This window comes from Oncorhynchus mykiss, chromosome 25 (genome assembly GCF_057628025.1).
Source record: "Oncorhynchus mykiss isolate SJ-2025 chromosome 25, ASM5762802v1, whole genome shotgun sequence".
Classification (NCBI taxonomy): Eukaryota; Metazoa; Chordata; class Actinopteri; order Salmoniformes; family Salmonidae; genus Oncorhynchus; species Oncorhynchus mykiss.
In genome coordinates, this window is record NC_143046.1 from 42889597 (window position 1) to 42911921 (window position 22325).

The following is a 22325-nucleotide window of genomic DNA, read 5'->3' on the forward strand; positions in this document are numbered from 1 at the left end:
AACAAACATATCTGGGACCAGGATAACTAACTGACTCTCCAGTGTAAACAATCTGTCCAGATTGCCTGTGCTTACTGCACTGTGGGGAGCAAAATATTGCACTGTTAAAAATGTTATGGGTAAACAGATAGTATATTTGGAAAGTTCTGAGTACATTTTCTACATTTTGTTACATTATTATTCTAAAATGGGTTAAATTGTGTTTTTCCCAAAAACAATCGACACACAATATTATGACAAAGCAAAAACAGGTGTTTAGACATTTTTGCACATTTATTAAAAATAAAAACTTAAATATCACATTGACATAAGTATTCAGACCCTTTACTCAGTACTTTGTTCAAGCACCTATGGCAGTGATTACAGCCTCAAGTCTTCTTGGGTTTGACGCTACAAGCTTGGCACACTTGTATTTGGGGAGTTTCTCCCCTTCTTCTCCGCAGATCCTCTCAAGCTCTGTCTGTTTGGATGGGGATCGTCGCTGCACACCTATTTTCAGATCTCTCCAGAGTTGTTTGATCGGTATCAAGCAACAGACGCCTCAACTCACAGCTTCATTAAATAGTACCCGCAAAACACCAGCCTCAACGTCAACAGTGAAGAGGCAACTCCGGGATACTGACCTTCTAGGCAGAGTTGCAAAGAAAAAGCCATATCTCAGACTGGCCAATAAAAAGAAAAGATTAAGATGGGCAAAAGAATACAGACACTGGACGTTGAGACTGGTGTTTTGCGGGTACTATTTAATGAAGCTGCCAGTTGAGGACTTGCGAGGCATCTGTTTCTCAAACTAGACACTCAAATATATTTATCCTCTTCCTCAGTTGTGCACCGGGGCCTCCCACTCATCTTTCTATTCTGGTTAGAGACAGTTTGCACTGATTCTGTGAAGGGTGTAGTACACAGCGCTGTACCAGATCTTCAGTTTCTTGGCAATTTCTCGCATGGAATAGCCTTAATTTCTCAGAACAAGGATAGACAGACGAGTTTCAGAAGAAAGGTTTTTGTTTCTGGACATATTGAGTCTGTAATCGAACCCACAAATGCTTCAATGGCGGTGTATTTTTATTTTTTTTATTTTAATACAATTTCAAAAATATCTAAAACCTGTTTTCATTTTTGTCATTTTTGGGTATTGTGTGTAGATTGATGAGGATACATTTTTTTTTAAATAAAGCTGTAACGTAACAAAATGTGGAAAAAGTAAAGGGGTCTGAATTCTTTTCGTATGCACTGTATATATGACATTAACGTATACCTTTTGACTTTACTATGGCTGTCGTCGGGTTTGTTGCTTAGGAATATCTACACAGATATACCACAAAGTTCTTTAGAGAATTAATATGAATTCGGAGGGCAGAAATGCTATTAAAGCATTAGATCTCTCACTAGAGGCTTCAGTTATGCAAAAGCTTTACTTAAGTCCGAACTGGTTCTCGAGCAGATTAGCAAGAATGGCCTTTTTCCCTTTATTCATATTGCAATCTTTCCCTTTTGGGTTATTTGAATATGAAAAAATCTCCTAAATATAGCTATTTTTAAAACAATCCACAGAAAGTTGGTTGCAATTTCAGTTTAATCTACCAGAAACAAATATTATGTTTAAACTCAATTATAATGGATGAAAAAAACATTATTTTTTAATAAAGAAAAAAAAGTGGTATAATCTTTGTAAATTATATCATAAGTAGGACTGGTAGAGTTATGTCACACATGCAGCTAACAAAAATATATGGACATTTCTGCTCTATCCAAAATTACAACTAACTTTGCAGCATTACCGCAAAAAAATTGGAAGAGGCAAAGGGAATGGTCTGTGGCCCTGCATTTAAAGACCAAAATTGGTAAAAAGAAAAAAATAGATCAATAAAAAAGTATACCAGTTTCATTTACAGTGCCTTGTGAAAGTATTCGGCCCCCTTGAACTTTGCGACCTTTTGCCACATTTCAGGCTTCAAACATAAAGATATAAAACTGCATTTTTTTGTGAAGAATCAACAACAAGTGGGACACAATCATGAAGTGGAACGACGTTTATTGGATATTTCAAACTTTTTTAACAAATCAAAAACTGAAAAATTGGGCGTGCAAAATTATTCAGCCCCTTTACTTTCGGTGCAGCAAACTCTCTCCAGAAGTTCAGTGAGGATCTCTGAATGATCCAATGTTGACCTAAATGACGAATGATGATAAATACAATCCACCTGTGTGTAATCAAGTCTCCGTATAAATGCACCTGCACTGTGATAGTCTCAGAGGTCCGTTAAAAGCGCAGAGAGCATCATGAAGAACAAGGAACACACCAGGCAGGTCCGAGATACTGTTGTGAAGAAGTTTAAAGCCGGATTTGAATACAAAAAGATTTCCCAAGCTTTAAACATCCCAAGGAGCACTGTGCAAGCGATAATATTGAAATGGAAGGAGTATCAGACCACTGCAAATCTACCAAGACCTGGCCGTCCCTCTAAACTTTCAGCTCATACAAGGAGAAGACTGATCAGAGATGCAGCCAAGAGGCCCATTATCACTCTGGATGAACTGCAGAGATCTACAGCTGAGGTGGGAGACTCTGTCCATAGGACAACAATCAGTCGTATATTGCACAAATCTGGCCTTTATGGAAGAGTGGCAAGAAGAAAGCCATTTCTTGAAGATATCCATAAAAAGTGTTGTTTAAAGTTTGCCACAAGCCACCTGGGAGACACACCAAACATGTGGAAGAAGGTGCTCTGGTCAGATGAAACAAAAATTTAACTTTTTGGCAACAATGCAAAACGTTATGTTTGGCGTAAAAGCAACACAGCTCATCACACTGAACACACCATCCCCACTGTCAAACATGGTGGTGGCAGCATCATGGTTTGGGCCTGCTTTTCTTCAGCAGGGACAGGGAAGATGGTTAAAATTGATGGGAAGATGGATGGAGCCAAATACAGGACCATTCTGGAAGAAAACCTGATGGAGTCTGCAAAAGACCTGAGACTGGGACGGAGATTTGTCTTCCAACAAGACAATGATCCAAAACATAAAGCAAAATCTACAATGGAATGGTTCAAAAATAAACATATCCAGGTGTTAGAATGGCCAAGTCAAAGTCCAGACCTGAATCCAATCGAGAATCTGTGGAAAGAACTGAAAACTGCTGTTCACAAATGCTCTCCATCCAACCTCACTGAGCTCGAGCTGTTTTGCAAGGAGGAATGGGAAAAAATGTCAGTCTCTCGATGTGCAAAACTGATAGAGACATACCCCAAGCGACTTACAGCTGTAATCGCAGCAAAAGGTGGCGCTACAAAGTATTAACTTAAGGGGGCTGAATAATTTTGCACGCCCAATTTTTCAGTTTTTGATTTGTTAAAAAAGTTTGAAATATCCAATAAATGTTGTTCCACTTCATGATTGTGTCCCACTTGTTGTTGATTCTTCACAAAAAAATACAGTTTTATATCTTTATGTTTGAAGCCTGAAATGTGGCAAAAGGTTGCAAAGTTCAAGGGGGCCGAATACTTTCGCAAGGCACTGTAACTATCTAAAAATGTACAGCTGTGCCACACAGATTGCAAAATAGTTGGGAAGAGATTTTCGAAACGTAGAGTTTTTCAATAAATTATTAGACATAATTTTGCAGCCAACAGAATGTTATATGTAGGGTATATGGGGGATACAACCATCCCAGCTCTGCAGATATTGCTGAAAGAGACAGAATCATCAGATCATTTGTAGCTTGTTTTTGGTCTTAGGTTCAGGAATGGCTGAAGATTTGCACCATTTACTTGGAACTAACTCCAAGAGTGTAAAGCTGTCATCAAGACAAAGGGTGGCTACTTTGAAGAATCTCAAATATAAAATCTATTTTGATTTGTTTAATACTTTTTTGGCTACTACACGACTCCATATGTGTTATTACATCATTTTGATGTCTTCACTATTATTCTAAAATGTAGAAAATAGTAAAAACTAAGAAAAACCCTGGAATGAGTAGGTGTGTCCAAACTTTTGACCTTTACTGTATTTGGCAAATATAAATCAATGGTGTTCAGAGATACAGTGGGGAGAACAAGTATTTGATACACTGCCATTTTGCAGGTTTTCCTACTTACAAAGCATAGAGATGGTCTGTAATTTTTATCATAGGTACACTTCAAAAGTGAGAGACGGAATCTAAAACAAAAATCCAGAAAATCACATTGTATGATTTTTAAGTAATTAATTTGCATTTTATTGCATGACATAAGTATTTGACACATCAGAAAAGCAGAACATAATATTTGGTACAGAAACCTTTGTTTGCAATTACAGAGATCATACGTTTCCTGTAGTTCTTGACCAGGTTTGCACACACTGCAGCAGGGATTTTGGCCCACTCCTCCATACAGACCTTCTCCAGATCCTTCAGGTTTCGGGGCTGTCGCTGGGCAATACGGACTTTCAGCTCCCTCCAAAGATTTTCTATTGGGTTCAGGTCTGGAGACTGGCTAGGCCACTCCAGGACCTTGAGATGCTTCTTACGGAGCCACTCCTTAGTTGCCCTGGATGTGTGTTTCGGGTCGTTGTCATGCTGGAAGACCCAGCCACGACCCATCTTCAATGCTATTACTGAGGGAAGGAGGTTGTTGGCCAAGATCTAGCGATTCACGGCCCCATCCATCCTCCCCTCAATACGGTGCAGTCGTCCTGTCCCCTTTGCAGAAAAGCATCCCCAAAGAATGACGTTTCCACCTCCATGCTTCACGGTTGGGATGGTGTTCTTGGGGTTGTACTCATCCTTCTTCTTCCTCCAAACACGGCGAGTGGAGTTTAGACCAAAACGCTATATTTTTGTCTCATCAGACCACATGACATTCTCCCATTCCTCCTCTGGATCATCCAGATGGTCATTGGCAAACTTCAGACGGGCCTGGACATGCGCTGGCTTGAGCAGGGGGACCTTGCGTGCGCTGCAGGATTTTAATCCATGACGGCGTAGTGTGTTACTAATGGTTTTCTTTGAGACTGTGGTCCCAGCTCTTTTCAGGTCATTGACCAGGTCCTGCCATGTAGTTCTGGGCTGATCCCTCACCTTCCTCGTGATCATTGATGCCCCACGAGGTGAGATCTTGCATGGAGCCCCAGAACGAGGGTGATTGACCGTCATCTTGAACTTCTTCCATTTTCCAAAAAATTGCGGCAACAGTTGTTGCCTTCTCACCAAGCTGCTTGCCTATTGTCCTGTAGCCCATCTCCCAGGCTTGTGCAGGTCTACAATTTTACCCCTGATGTCCTTACACAGCTATCTGGTCTTGGCCATTGTGGAGAGGTTGGAGTCTGTTTGATTGAGTGTGTGGACAGGTGTCTTTTATACAGGTAACGAGTTCAAACAGGTGCAGTTAATACAGGTAATGAGTGGAGAACAGGAGGGCTTCTTAAGAAAAACTAACAGGTCTGCGAAAGCCGGAATTGTTATTGGTTGGTAGGTGATCAAATACTTAAGTCATGCAATAAAATGCAAAATAATTACATAAAAGTCATACCATGAGATTTTCTGGACTTTTTTTAGACCTCTACATGCTTTGTAAGTAGGAAAACCTGCAAAATCGGCAGTGTATCAAATACTTGTTCTCCCCACTGTAGATGGGAAGGGTTGAGTGTAGCTGAAGGATGGGACAAAAAAAAAAACAAGATAAGTCATTTAAAATATACTGTGTAAGTAAAATGTATATAGTATGAATAAGCTGGAAGTAGAAGCCTAATTGTTGCTTTCCATTAGTTTACTCCCATTAGGGGAGGGGTGATAGGGAAAGGAAAATATATTTTAAAAAATACATATATATTTAAAATGATTTGTGCATGGGGGCATTGTCCTGCTGAAACAGGAAAAGGCCTTCCCCAAACTGTTGCCACAAAGTTGGAAGCATGAAAAAAAGACCCGGATCATTACTCCTCTTTCACCAAACCTCACAGTTGGCACTATGCATTGGGGCAGGTAGCTTTCTCCTGGCATCCGCCAAACCCAGATTTTTCCGTCGGACTGCCAGATGGTGAAGCGTGATACATCACTCCAGAGAACGCGTTTCCAATGGCGGCGAGCTTCACACAACTCCAGCCGATGCTTGGCATTGCACATGTTGATCTTAGGCTTGTGTGAGGCTGCTTGAACATGGAAACGCATTTCATGAAGCTCCCGACGAACAGTACTTGTGCTGAGTTTGCTTCCAGAGACAGTTTGGAATTCGGTAGTGAGTGTTGCAAACCAAGGATAGACGATTTTTACGCGTCACTCGCTTCCGCACTCGGTGGTCCTGTTCTGTGTGCTTGTGTGTCCTACCACTTCAAGGCTGAGCCGTTGTTGCTCCTAGACATTTCCACTTCACAATAACAGCACTTACAGTTAACCAGGGCAGCTCTAGCAGGGTAGAAATTCAACGAACTGCCTTGTTGTCGAGGTAGCATTCTATGACGGTGCCAAATTGAAAGTCAATGAGCTCATCAGTAAGGCCATTCTACTGCCGATGTTTGTCTATGGCGATTGCATGGCTTTATGCTCGATTTAATACATCCGTCAGCAACGGGTGTGGCTGAAAGGTCCATATACTTTTGTTTATATAATACAAAAATATATATGGGGGATTGGAAATGATGCAGACAATTACACAGCTAGAAGCCACAGTCTATTTGCAATATTAAAGCTGACCCCCCCCCCCCCCCCCCCCCACAACCTAAAAAAAAGTTAGTCAGAGAAAATAGATACAAAATTATAATTGATTGTTTTAGCTTGACCTTTCATTTACCTGTGGACTTGTGAACCCGAACAAACAAAGCTACCCTCATGTTGTCATTATAGCTTTGGTAAGTGTGGCTTCTGCCAATTAGAGCTTTGGAACAAACTACATTTGAAAATCACCTAATATGTAACGGTACAATCCAATGAACTGCTAATCAAACGAATCTGCCGATCAAGACACAATTGCAAAACATAGCATTTTGCAGCTCGCAAACAACCTCAGACATGTATCAAAATGTCTGAATTTTCTACTCCCCCCCCCCATGCTTCCTTATTACACGCCATCCAGCCCGCCAAATGGAGAACTAAAATATTAATTATGCGCTATGGCGCCTGACAGATCATGGATAATGGCTGACACTCCAATGCAAACACCACCCAGATGCTATTTGTCTGTGGGTAAATGGCCACCTCGCCATTTGGAGATGAAAAAAATGTATATATTGGGGAAATGACAGTGGGAAATAGCATTAAAAGGGTGCAATCGCCTCTCATCGTTACGGAACATAACTACATTTCATTGTGGAGAGCCTTTATTTATTCTACTGCCAAATATTATTAGAACCTCTTCACTCTCTTTCGGCTTTAATAGGCGATGAGTAAGGTTTAATTTGTCCAAGGGAACTGTCCATCCTTCAAAAGGCTAAGTATGATAGCTGCGGAGATTCCATTGGAATATTATGAGGCCGATTTTTCAGCCCTGAGGACAGTCAGTTGGTTGGTTCATACGCCTCTCTATGCCGTCTCTGTTCTTTCTCTCTCTCCAAGTGATTCCCCCTTTGCTTTTAGCAGCTGAGAGTTATAGGTCTATTAGGAATTCATCACACAATGAGTGAAATCAATCCTATTGTGCGAATGTGCCAGCGTAAAAAATAAGATAAAACCTTCAATTATGGGGGCTCAGAAGAATATTTGCCCTCCCAAATTGATCCGATATTGACAATTTACACTTCAGATGACCTTTTCCAAGATCTGCCCACATATTTGAGGACCAGTGCTGTATTGGGAGTATTTGGAGAGTGGATAGAGAAGTGGGAAATGCTGTTATATTGCAATGCTTTAGATAAAAAAATAGGAGATGGGGTATAAACTGCATTTCACAGAAAACTGAAAGGGTATTCACGAAACACACAGGCGAGGAGTAAGGCCTGCCATTGTAAGTGTACACACAGATGGGTCTGCGTCATATGGACACAGTATGAGAGGAGGCGGGCACCTAGATGGGACCCTTAACGAAGGTCAAAAGCCTCTTGTAAGGAACCATATAATGCATGGCTGGAGATGTGGTCGTCTTCGGCTTGCCATTCAGAAAGTCCAACCTTTTATTGAAATTTGATTTATCCTCAAAAAATTGATCTTGTGTCACACTCGACTCATTTTAACTGTCCACTCCAGCTCGACTGGCGGAGTAAAACGGTAGATCAGTTATGCGGCGGGGGTACTCAAACGGCACATAAAATCCTCATCTATATTTCCATGATGATATTCCGCTAGGCCTGTCAAATGGATTTTTTTCTGGGCGGAAGGTCCTTTGGGTCTGTGAGAAGAACAGAGGGGGACAATAGAAGTGAAGCACATCCACCCTCGGACATCAAACCGACGGTCTGTCGGGCCTCTGATCCATCAGTCTCTCCTCTATCTAGCCTCTTCCCCTTGGCTGTTGATAAGTATCCTTTATCTATCACGAGCAGGTGATAGGGTTCAAGCGGCCGTCTTCACAGAGCCTTCTCTTCCCCTCTATTGATATCTAGGATCTACTAAGCCATACCCAGTCCATAGCCAAGCGCACATTCCAGGTCCCCTCGGCTCTAGCAAGTCACATTAGCTCCACTACCTTTAGCAGTAGTGGAGGATAGTAAAACAAGGATAGTAAAACAAGGAAAATTCTCCCTTGTGGGGACATTTCTCACATCCCCATCAGGACAAACGCTATTTTAAGCTTAGGGATTAGGTTTAGGGTTACAACTAGGGTTACAATTAGGGTTAGGGTAAGGGGTTAGTGGTTAGGGTTAGGAGTTAGGTTTATGGTTAGGGTTAAGGTAAGGGTAAGGGTAGGGGTTAGGGAAAATAGGATTTTGAATGGAAATACATTTTAGGTCCCCACGAGGATAGAAGAACATAACGTGTGTCTGTGAGCGTGTGTGCGTTTACAGTACATGCACCTGTGTACATGTCTATGCGTGTACGTGTGTCTGAGAACGTGAGGGAGCACAAGCCAGAGAGTGGGAGACATAATGAAAGACAGGAAGGGAGCGATAAAGAGACATACACCAGAACACATATGTGAGAGGAAATGACTTGCTAAAGGAATTGCGAACACCATCACATCCACGTGATATAATAGCGTTTATTAATTTAAGTAACAAACTGTGTAATTCTCCCCAGATCACATGCAGGATGAAGAAATGGCTCACTAGCTCAAAAAAACATAGCCATCCAGTACACAGGCCCATTAGTAGGGACAACCGGTATTTGGTATTGAGTGATAATTTACAACACGATGATGTGAATAATAAAAGAGGAGAAAAAAAAATCCTTTAGCGGTGTCCGGCTTTCTCTTCCCGCTGCTCTCTCCCCTCTCTTTCATTTGCTTCATTGCAGATTCATCCCATTCTCTCCTTAAAAATGTCATGACTGAAAATAGGTAATTTAATCTTCATTAAATTTACAGGGGGCCAGCTCTCCCCTCTTGCCTGGGTGAATTAGCGGCTAGACCAGTGAGATTAGGCGGTTGGGTTCTGAAATCCCATAACTGTGACAAGCGTTATATCACAGCATCTCTTCTGGTTTTTAATGGAGGAAAGATGATCTCTATCCATTCAATGTCAAAGAGGCCCTTATGAGGCTAGTGGAAGGACACACACACATGTACGCACACACACACACACATGTACATATGCACACACACACACACACACACACACACACACACACACACACACACACACACACACAAGCTCATACATGCACACATTCTCACACACACACACTTTTGATGGGCAACACAGTGAAGGTGAATCCAGAGAGTCAGAGAGGAGGGGATAGTACTGGTTAGGGACATCGTAATGACTTTGAAAATAGGCAGTAAATAAATACCGATTGGCTCCCATCCTCTTTTGAAATCTGATTGATGTGCCTTTTGGGAGATGCCCGTATAAAAGAGCTACTGAGTCTGTGGCTTTCATCACAGACCAATCGATGGTGAGAGGATGTATGAGCCGGCTCCATGCCTCTCTCTTACCAACCAATCTCTTGGGTTATATACCGGGTATCAACACACCAGAGTGGGGGGAAAGAGGGGGCTTTTGTGAACAAAACTCCCCATGCTCTTATTTGCCCATATTCGTTTGAACATCAGTGTTGAGATTTGATGAGCTCTTGTATGCAGCAGGGTTGGGGTCAATTTTAATTCAGTCCATTCAGGAAGTGAACTGAAATTCTAATTGTTTAAGTGGAATTTCAGTTTACATCCTGAATTGACTGAATTGAACCTCTTGAAGCTAGGGGGCACTATTTTTATGTTTAGAAAAATAACGTTCCCAAAGTAAACGTCCTATTTCTCAGGACCAGATGCTAGAATATGCAAATAATTGACAGATTAGGATAGAAAACACTCTAAAGTTTACAAAACTGTCAAAATATTGTCTGTGAGTATAACAGAACTGATATTGCAGGTGAAACCCTGAGAAAAATCAAACCAGGAATTGCCTCCCATTGCTCCATTTAAAGGGATATCAACCATATTCCTTTTCCTATTGCTTCCTCAAGGTGTCAACAGTCTTCAGACATAGTTTCAGGCTTTTATTTTGAAAAATGAGCCAGAACGATAACATCGCGTCAAGTGGTCACATGAGTTTTGCTCGCGCAACAGAATTTGGACAGCTATTGTTTTTCCCTCTCCTACTGTGAAAGACATTTGCGGTTGATATATTATCGATTATATATATATTAAAAACAACCTGAGGGTTGATTATTACAAACTTTGACATGTTTCTGTGGACATTACGGATATTATTTGGAATTTGTCTGCGTTGTCGTGACCGCTCTTTCCTGTGGATTTCTGAACATAATCAGCCAAACAAACAGAGGTATTTTGGATATAAAAATAATCTTTATGGAACAAAAGGAACATTTGTTGTGTAACTGGGAGTCTCGTGAGTGAAAACATCCGAAGATCAGCAAAGGTAAACTATTAATTTGATTGCTTTTCTGATTTTCGTGACCAAGCTACCTGATGCTAAGTGTACTTAATGTTTTGTCATGCGATCGATAAACTTACGCAAACGCTTGGATTGCTTTCTCTGTAAAGCATAATTGCAAAATCTGAGACGACAGGTGGATTAACAAAAGGCTAAATTGTGTTTTGCAATATTGCACTTGTGATTTCATGAATATTAATATTTTTAGTAATTTTATTTGACTGAGGCGCTATGCTATTTAGCGGTTGCTGATGACAATTATCCTGTTTAAGGGATGGGTAGAAGTTAGCAATCTCTCCTGTCCTATATGTTGTTGTTGGTAATGTAGGTTATCTGTAGATCATTCGGAAAGTATTCAGACCCCTTGGCTTTTTCCACATTTTGTTACAGACTTATTTAAAACATATTTAAAAAAAAATTAAAAATTCCTCATCAATCTAAACCTCATAATGACAAAGCAAAAACAGGTTTTTAGAAAAATGTGCTAATTTATAAAAAATGTAAACGGAAAAAACGTATTTACGTAAGTATTCAGACCCTTTGCTATGAGACTCGAAATTGAGCTCAGGTGCATCGTGTTTACATTGATCACCCTTGAAATGTTTCTACAACTTGATTGGAGTCAACCTGTGGTAATTTCAATTGATTGGACATTATTTGGAAAGATGAAATCAAGATTAAACTCTTTGGCCTGAATGCCAAGCGTCACATCTGGAGGAAACCTGGCACCATCCCTACGGTGAAGCATGGTGGCATGATCATGCTGTGGGGATGTTTTTCAGTGGCAGGGAAAGGGCGACTAGTCAGGATTGAGGGAAAGATGAATGGAGTACATATACCGTTGTTTGTTGTTGGTTATGTTGCCTTTCTACAGTGGGGTCCGGAATTATTGACACCCTTGATAATCATTCAAATTCTGAGCTACAGTGTACGCTCAAAAAAATTCTGATAAAATTGCTCAGAAAAATTGATTTTGATTAACAAGTAATACTTTTTTTCTCAAAAAGGGAGGAGTCAAAATTATTTACACCCATTTTCAATCCCCTTTAATACCCAACCTTGCTTGAATAAACGGCACTAAGGCTTTTTCAACAACAAAAAGATGAGTTGAGGAACACATTGGGAGGGATCTTAGACCATTCCTCTATACAGAATCCTTCCAGCCACAAGTTTTCAAGTCGAGAGATTATAGTTGATTTTGTTAATAATTTCTTTGTGAAGCAACTTACAGTAGAGAGTGCATACATTTTTTAAACTCTTTCATACAGGTCCCCCATGGAAATTGAACCCACAACCCTGGTGTTGCAGGTGCCATGCTCTACCAACGGAGCCACACGGGACTCAGTTGGGGTAAATATCTTGCTGGAAGATCCACTCACGGCCAAGTTTCTGGCAGACGCAATAAGGTTTTGGGCTAAAATGTCCTGGTACTGGGTAAAGTTCATGATGCTGTTGACCTTAACAAGGGCACAAGGATCAGTGGAAGCAAAATAGCCCCATAACATCAGAGATCCACCACCATACTTCACAGTAGGTATGGGGTTATTTTCTGCTCATGCATTCTTATTTCGACACCAAACCCACCACTGGTGTGCATGGCCAAAGAGCTCTATTTTCATGTCATCCAATAAATGTAAACGCCTGTAGTTTGCTAAACGACATTGGCACTTGGATTGAAACCGGTGCTTTGGTCAGATAACATGAAAATAGAGCTATTTGGCCACACACAGCAGTGTTGGCTTTAGTATCAAAAATAGAAAGCATAAGCGGTGCCTGCACTACCGTTTTCAGCCTAGTAATATTAAGCCCCTTGAGAATAAATCGAGTTTTCTGAATTGAATTGAGACGTGTGCAGCCTTTCTAATTTGAAGGAAAAAATACACTTCCTGGAAATTATATATGCCCGAGTTGACCCAAATATCATGCCAATAACATGCATTGTCTGATTGAGGAGAATGAGAACTCAAAAACCCACACAACAGAATGCCTGGTTCTAGCCTCTGTCAATTAGGACTGGCTTCTGTAATTGCATCAAGTAGGTTATGATGACTTCACAGGGTTTAGTTACGTTCCACACAACTGGAGAGGCGGAGATGTTGGAAATGTTCTGGAAATTGGCTTGAACCCTAAAAGTACCGATCAAAAATGTCAATTGTCAATGTTTTGTTCTGAAATTGTAAGACTTTGTCAAACAACTAGTTACTGACAAAAAAACACACTTTACCATGATTTCTGTGTTAATATGGAGGACTGAAAAAATAATATCTCTTTTGTATACTAGTGGTGGGTGGCTAAGCTGAAAATGTGGACACAATAGTAGACTTTGTGATAAAAGCACAACATTTGGCACAGAGGTAGATGTACGGTGTACAGAAAGTATTCATACCCCTTGAGCTATTCCAAATTTTACAGCCTGAATTCAAAATTGATTAAATATATTATTATTTTTCTCACCCATTTACACAAAATACCCCATAGTGAAAACACGTTTTCATTTTTTATTTATTGAAAATGAAATACAGAAATATCTAATTGACAAGAGTATTCACACCCCTGAGTCAATAGAAGTTAGCACCTTTGGCAGTGATTACTGCTGTGAGTCTTTCAGTGAAAATCTCTAAGAGCTTTCCACACCTGGATTGTACAACATATTATTATTTTTCTAAATTCTTCAAGCTCTGTCAAATTAGTTGTTGAGTGCTACCAAGTCTTGCCATATATTTTCAAGCAGCTTTAAGTAAAAACTGTTACTCAACCATTCAAGAACGTTCACTGTCGTCTTCGTAAACTCCAGTGTAGATTTTGCCTTGTGTTTTAGGTTATTGTCCTGCTGAAAGGTGAATTCATCTCCTAGTGTCTGGTGGAAAGCAGACTGAACCAGGTTTTACTCTAGGATTTTGCCTGTGCTTAAGTCCATTCCATGTATTTTTTTATAGAAAAAATCTCCTCAGTCCTTAATTATTACAAGCATACCCATACCATGATGCAGCCACCACTATGCTTGAAAATATGGAGAGCTGTACTCAGTAATGTGTTGTATTGTATTCAGAACAAAAACAAAACATTTTTTTTTTTCAGTATTCATTTAGTGCCTTGTTGCAAACAGGATGCATGTTTTGGAAAATATTTATTACGTACAGGTTTCCTTCGTTTCACTCTGTCAATTAGGATAGTACTTGTGGAGTAACTATAGTGCTGTAAACACTAACTGTTTCATGATGAAATCCCTGAGTGGTTTCCTTCCTCTCCTGCAACTGACTTAGGAAGGATGCCTGTATCTTTGTATTGACTGGGTGTATTGATACACCCTCCAAAGTGTAATTAATAACTTCACCATGCTCAAAGGGATATTCATTATCAGTTTTTTACCTATCTACCAATAGGTCCCCTTCTTTGCGAGGCATTGGAAAACCTCCCTGTTCTTTGTGGTTGAATCTGTGTTTGAAATTCACTGCTTGACTGAGGGACCTTTATAGATAATTGTATGTGTGGGGGTACAGATATGTGGTAGTTATTCAAAAATCATGTTATTGCACGCAGAGTGAGTCCATGCAATTTTTTATGTGACTTATACATATTTACTCCTGAACTTATTTAGGTTTGCCACAACAAAACATAATTCCACTTTGACATTATGGGTTACTGTGTGTAGGTCAGTGACCAAAAATGTTATCCATTTTAAATTCAAGCTGTAACAACACAACAAAATGTGGAAAAAATAATGGGGTGTGAATACTTTCTGAAGGCACTGTATGTACCCTGAAAATATATAGATATGGATTCACCCATATATTTGGCCCCTGGTGGCGTGCCACTATAACTAAAAAATAACTTCCAGTCAATGTCTCTATACCAAACCGAGAGTCATCTTGAAGAGGCAATTGGAACTGAGTTGATAGCCCGTAGTGTTCCAAAGTTAGAGCTAAAAGTCTGATGGTACCGGCGCCCATATCACCCATACCACTGGACATCATATGTCCTACGGATATGCCAGATTAGCTCAATCAACATTTTCTCAGCCTCTGAGTATCACAGAATCATAGCAATGTGAATGAATAACAGACATACTGTATTTTCATAACAAATGGCTATGGATGAAATTGATACTGTAAATACCTGTTCAAAACATGAAAAACATAGTCATTTTTTAAATCAAATTTGACTATACCTTTTTTTTTAATGTTTCAATATATGCTAATTTGGGGATTTTTTTTTGTTTCAAAAGGTTCATAAAATAAAAAGTGTTACTAATTGAAAGACAGTGTCTCTGCAATCATTACCAATTTGGTGTAAAAATGACCCCTTTTTTAAGCAAAACATATTTTGGCACTTTTAGGGTTCATTGTGATTGGTGCCTCCTGGTAATATACGAGTCTCTACGTAATGTACCTACAGACTCTTGAGGAAATGTGAGGGAGAGCAGTTCCATCTTGACAATATTAAGGAAAGACAAGCTGCTTTCAACTGAACTCCTCCAATGTAAACAAACTCCTCTTGTATATGATGCTCGTTTGTAGGATGACAAAAGGTTAATCACACTTTGAAACTGTAAGATTTCAACAGACATGACTAAGCAGGAGTAGATTCTGTGGACTTCATGAAATTATCACAAATGTTATTGTCTCTGAGAGGGAGGGATTTCTGGGCTAAGTTCTTATCAAGTTCAGAGTCAGTTCTGTGTCGTAATGGGATGAATAAGAAAAGAAAACGATGAGAAAAGGAAAATCACAGACGAATATTACAGATGTTGTTCTGACCTAGAAATCATTTTCGAAAAGCTGACACTCAAATGTCGACAATTTTCCTCCTCTGTTGTCGCCAAAATAGCAACAACCTCCTCCAAAAGACAGCTAATCAGCGATTCGGGAGAAGGAGCCTTTAATCGTCTATTCAACCGTCGGTAGCAGGGGGAGCTTAATTGTTTATTTTCACAGCTGGTGCATTTCTGATTGCGTCCCAAATGGAGCCATATTCCCTATGTAGTGCATTAATGTTGACCAGGGTAGTAGTGTGCTATATTGGGGATTTTCCTCAAAGTGCGCCCAAAGATTGGCGCTCTAACCGCTCGCAACATACACATTTGATCCAAATTTCCTTTAAAGCATGGTGCTTTGATTTCAGAACCTATTTGCCACACAATCCTTGGGAGCCTGCACATGTCAAGAGGATTCTCTGCTACACCATACCTCTCATAACCTAATGGGGTTACAATCCACACAGCTGTTTATCAAATCATATACAGGCCTCTATCTTGACAATAGAAAGACATGCACACAGATACACACTGCACACGTATCAGAATACAATAATGCATTGCCAATTCGAGGAGCAGCGGGGTTGTATATATCTCATATGATTTGTGAGGACCGTAGTGTGAGGACTCAGCAGTGCCATGCAGTGAGAAGCGAAGAGAATACGTACAGAAACAATTGGCCCATTGGCTTGTGTACGGCTTATCATAACTATACAGGGTAGAAGGTCAAATGCATATACAAAGCAGGAGTGCTACTAAGGAAAATAACACAAACACAGAAATACATAAACCAGTGGTCACCAACCGGTCGATCGACTAGGCATTCCTAGTCGATCACCAAACATTTCTGCAGAAAAGCCGCAGGCCAATCGGATAGCTCATATCACCGTGCCTATAGCTTCTAGGACCCCACAGCAAAGTTTGATACTAGCGTGACATTTCATAACTTTTAAAACCATGACCAGAGAGAGATGGTCAAAGAATACTGCAAAGAGCTGCTGTTTTTATGAGTGAATTCATGTTCCACTTTCTAATCAGCATTTTTTTTTTTTTTTTCTAAAGATGAAACGCGTTTTTTCCCCTACTTCCACTCACGCTGCAGCTGCAATGAATGAGTAGCCAAGTGTATCAACAGCCCTGCGTTTAAAAAATACAAAATAAAATTAGCAGCTCGTCGTGTCTATTTTAATATCAAGAAATATTTCACTTTCTCTGGTTATAGGAACAGCATGAATTTGTGCACGAGGCAGAAATAATGCCGTTGTGACTCGAGTTCCTCCATCAGGTGGAAGACGGTGTCTCTGGTCAGCCTCACCGGAGGAAAGGAGAGAGCCGGGACCATGAGAGGCAGACCTTCCGCTGCTCTCTCCCTCTCTCAACTGTTATCGAAGCTCGAATTTTGAAATATAATATGGTCTGAGAAGTGCAATATTGGCAGGGTGAACATTTGGCCAATACGCTGTGATAATGTATGAGGACTGCACAAACCTCATTCCTACATAGCGTTTATTAGGTTAAAGTTGCATAGAAGTACATTTTTTAAGTCATAAATTTTTTTTACTAGATCTCGGCTTGCTTTTTAACTATGAAAGTGATAGACACACACAAACAAAGACAATACACACACACACGTGCGCGCAGAGACGCACACACGCACACTTGAAGAGACACAGGCAGAGACAAAGGCAAAGACAGTCAACAGCATAACATGCACCCCACAGAGATGTACCAGACTGGAGAGGTAGGTGGTGAGAGGTAGGTGGTGGGTGGAAGAAATCACAACATTCCACAGACATTTGTTTCAAAGTAGGCCAGGGCACACAAAGGCAAGAATACATTAAAGGGGAGTATTTGTAGGTGTTTGCGCATTGTGCAACGGTTTACATTTACCAGACGAAAGCCCTGGTAGGAAAAAAAGAGCGAGGGATGGAGCATGCCGAAAAAAATCAGTGTGTGGCGAGTGACGAAAGCCAACTATAGCCCTTGTGTTGCTAACAAAGCGCTTCCTAAAAAGTGCCATGAGACAGGATGTGAAGTCATGCTCTATCAGCGTAGATCTACAATAAAAGGGCTGGTCTACTTAACAGAAACCAGAGTAACCTTCAGTCACTTAGTTAACAAAGCCGGTGCATCCAAAATTCAACCCTATCACCTAGCGCACTACATTTGGTCAGATCTCTATGAGGCCTACAGTTGAAGTCAGAAGTTTACATACACTTAGGTTGAAACTAAACTTGTTTTTCAACCACTCTACACATTTCTTGTTAACAAACTATAGTTTTGGCAAGTCTGTTAGGACATGTGCATGACACAAGTAATTTTTCCAACAATTGTTTACAGACAGATTATTTCACTTATAATTCACTGTATCACAATTCCAGCAGGTCAGAAGTTTACATACACTGAGTTGACTGTGACTTTATACAGCTTGGAAAATTCCAGAAAATTATGTCATGGCTTTAGAAGCTTCTGATTGGCTAATTGATATCATTTGAGTCAATTGGAGGTGTACCTGTGGATGTTTCAAGGCCTACCTTCAACCTCAGTGCCTCTTTGCTTGACATCATGGGAAAATCAAAAGAAATCAGCGAAGTCCTCAGAATGTTTTTTTTGTAGACCTCCACAAGTCTGGTTCATCCTTGGAAACAATTTCCAAATGCCTAAATGTACCACGTTCATCTGTACAAACAATTGTACGCAAGTGTAAACACCATGGGGACAACGTAGCCATCATACCTCTCAGGAAGGAGACGCGTTTTGTCTCCTAGAATGAACGTACTTTGGTGAGAAAAGTGCAAATCAATCCGAGAACAACAGCGAAGGACTTGTGAAGATGCTGGAGGAAACAGGTACAAAAGTATATAGATACACAGTAAAACGAGTCCTAAATCGATGTAACTTGAAAGGCCGCTCTGCAAGGAAGAAGACACTGCTCCAAAACCACCATAAAAAAGCCAGACTACGGTTTGCAACTGCACATGGGGACAAAGATCGTACTTTTTGGAGAAATGTCCTCTGGTCTGATGAAACAAAAATAGAACTGCTTGGCCGTAATGACCATCGTTGTGTATGGAGGGAAAAGGGGGAGGCTTGCCAGCCGAAGAACACCATCCCAACCATGAAGCACGGGGTGGCAGCATCATGTTGTGGGGTGCTTTGCTGCAGGAGGGACTGGTGCCCAAAATAGATGGCATTATGAGAAGGGACAATTATGTGGATATATTGAAGCAACATCTCAAGACATCAGTCAGGAAGTTAAAGCTTGGTCGCAAATGTGTCTTCCAAATGGGCAATGACCCCAAACATACTTTCAAAGTTGTGGCACAATGGATTAAGGACAACAAAGTCAAGGTATTGGAGTGGCCATCACAAAGCCCTACAAACCTGACTCAGTTACACCAGCTCTGTCAGGAGGAATGGGCCAAAATTCACTGAATCTTGTGGAAGGCTACATGACAAGTTTGACCCAAATTAAACAATTTAAAGGCAATGCTACCAAATACTCATTGAGTGTATGTAAACTTCTGACCCACTGGGAATGTGATAAAAAAAAATTTAAAAAAATTAAATAATTCATTTTCTCTACTATTATTCTGACATTTCACAATCTTAAAATAAAGTTGTGATCCTAACTGACCTAAAACAGGGATTTTTTTTTGACTGGGATTAAATGCCAGGAATTGTGAAAAACTTCTGACTTCAACTGTATATTCATTCCTGTTATTGAGATAATCAATCTTCTATATGTAACCTAATCAAACCATTCAAATCAATCTAATCAGTCTGTAACCACGTCAAGTTGATATCACCACTGAATTGAGGGTGTAGAACTAAGCCTATATCAGACCGAAACAAGATAATACTATGTAACCTAATTGACTGTCGCCACAGAAATAATCAGACAAGTTATGGATCAGTGTAGGAGTCTGTCAGAGAGTGCACCAGCTCTGGTTCAGTAGGAGAGAGAAGAAGCCATATGAGTTACACAGCCAGGAGTAGAGGTGGTGCAGTACAGTGCAGCATAGAAGCAGGTTCAGGGTTAAACTACAGACACACAGATTGGTTGTGTTACCATGGTTAGCACCTGGCCACCGAGAGGCAGGACTGGATGGATTTTGATCACCTGCAACATTGACGAAATAAACAGAAGAAAAAGAAAGGGAGGACAAGGAGAGGGGGAAGAGAAAGAGAGAAATATATCAGACACCAATTATCCACTCTGAAAAGTTTTGGTGTTGGCACAAACAGTACAAACTGCCTCATTCACACAGAAAAAAGACACTTGAGAAGGAAAATAGATTGGGTTGGTTTGGAATCATGTCATGTGTATCTCCCATGTTGTCAGTCTGGGTGAACTATGTTAGAGTAGGAGAGATATTGTGGATGAAGGGCAGGTGAATCAGAAGAGTGCGTTTGTGTGTGTGTGTGGGGGGGGGGGGGGGGGGATGTGCATACAATACTGTGTGTGCAATCCTTTGTGTTTGTGCATTGTGTGTGTGTGTGTGTGTTTCTCCACATGGCTGCCTGGCTGCCAGCAAGCTCAAAATGCAGGCCAAGCTAAGAAGAGTAGGACTCAGGAGTGTGAGTTGTGACACCCTGTTTCATTAACCTGGTCTTATTGGACAAACTTGACATGGGACCTAGTAGGGAGATGTGATTGGCCAAGATAAGCAAGAGGAGAGACAATGTGGGAAATGAACAGGTCATTTCACATAGTGACAGTTAATTTAGGACAATTATTTTGGTCACGGAGTGCATATGCTGGTTTATTTGTTGTTGAGGTTGTTAGGATAACACTGAATGAGTGCTCCATAAGAGCTTTGACAACATATGCTTGTCTGAAATAGGCTTTTTACTATAGGCCCTTTTATAATTAACTCCACACCACCAAGGCACTTGTATAGATTTGAGAGGACTGTATAGATGTGAGCAATGTGGTGAAAATTACACCCAGCCTATCGGAGGGAAAGGGGGAGCTACTACCATATTCAGTGCCAAGGTCCAGGGCCCTAAAACCTCTGTGCATACTCACTCGACTCTGTTCATACTAAGCTATGTTAACCGAAGCCTAATGAGGCCCAATAAACACCCGATATAACAGTTTAGTGATTAGCATGGAGCAGGTAGTGCACCAGGAATATCGCAGCACCTGTGGATCCTCCAGCTCCTCCAATACAGACAGGGCTCTGTCTCTCCACCTGCATTTCAATGTAACCCGGAACCTCTACCAGGTGGCACCTTACCATCCCCCTGGATACAGGCCATTCATCATGGCAGGATGGAATATCTTAACATTAGGATTACGTTAACTCACTTCTAGCCCATAGCCCCCACTCGCATCCCATTTCTATTGTGATCTGCACCTTACGAATGACAATGTGACGATGAATGTGTAATGAAGTGCACGGGGATAGCACACGTGTGTGTAGTGAGTGTGTGTGTTGGGGAAGGCCCCAACCCCACACACACAGAGAAGCACATGAGCGTACAGACATGTGTCCGCCCTTGGCATATACCGACTTTCATATTAAGGACAATGGACGAGACTGAGTGTGTTGATGGAATCAGGTTATACATAACGTTTAAAGAGGTAAGGCAGTTACTCTGTGTCCGTGCAGGACACAGATGGTCGCCAGCGAGGGAGGAAGTAACCTCGCCAGAGGTGGGGGGTCCTTACCGTTGCGCGGGGTTCGTTTTCGGCGGTCGCGGAAGGCCGCTCCGGATTGCAGGGCTTCCATTAAGCTGTCCATCACACCTGTCTCATTCTCTCCTCCCTCTGTAGAACAGGACAGACAGAGCATATGGTTAGAGGATATACACCCACACTGAAAAAAAAAATCTCAGATACACTAAAATACACACACACGTACGACTCGTCAAGCCAGACTTCTCTCTTGGTTTGGATATGTAATTGGGAGCCAGTATCCATGCACATTTTGGATCCACAATGCATGTATTTGAATGTGTAAGTGTTTGTGTGTGCCTGCAAGTGTATTTACATGCTTGCATACAGTATGAAATGTCAGAGGCCCGGAGCAGTCAAGTGCCTCAGAAGGAGTTTTACGACCCTGTGCCTTGCCCCGCTCCACTAGTCCTCTCAACGACCTACTCCTCCAGATGCCCTACAGCTATACACACAGGCCTACTTCACTGTGGTCTACCCTGTCCTCAACCCTCCCCTCTCCTTCCCTTCCTTCCTTTCCCTATGGTGACACTTTACTTGTATCTCTCCTCCCCTTCCATCTTCTCCCAGGGATATAGGACATACACGCACACACGCACACAGCCAGGTACTGTACATTGTTGGGGAGAGGGAAACTAATCATGATGTGTGAAGTTAGCAAATCCGTCAGAGAGCCGGGGCCTCGTTATCCCCTAATTAAAACGTGATAGTGAACCCTAGTAAATACATCACAGAGACAGAGAGAGGGCTCACTGTTACATTTGGCAAGATCCCCAGGGCCCAGGTGGCACCTGATACCCAGGGACAGAGGAAGTGATGAGGGGAGGGAGGGAGGACAGGTACAATGGCTTGATGAGGTGCTACATTGCTGGGAAGAGTTTTGTCGATTTCTTCGGTTTTAGCCCATCTTAACCCATTTTGGAAAGAACA

The 22325-nt window shown here is 41.1% G+C and overlaps 1 protein-coding gene across 26 annotated transcripts in view; it reads right to left on the reverse strand.

The window, feature by feature from the left end:
- Positions 1 to 22325, reverse strand: part of LOC110505192 (protein diaphanous homolog 2) — a 650263-nt gene that overhangs the window by 45561 nt on the left and 582377 nt on the right. For 20 of the 26 annotated variants that reach the window (XM_021584242.3, XM_036969763.2, XM_021584241.3 and 17 more), the window contains 2 exons: positions 21390 to 21488; positions 19785 to 19835 (listed from right to left, as the gene is read on the reverse strand). In XM_021584242.3, the coding sequence (XP_021439917.3) occupies positions 19785 to 19835; positions 21390 to 21488 (150 nt within the window). Of the gene's footprint in view, positions 1 to 7720; positions 7733 to 19766; positions 19836 to 21389; positions 21489 to 22325 lie in introns of all 26 variants that reach the window. The other 6 variants (XM_090219966.1, XM_090219963.1, XM_021584240.3 and 3 more) reach the window with 2 other exon arrangements.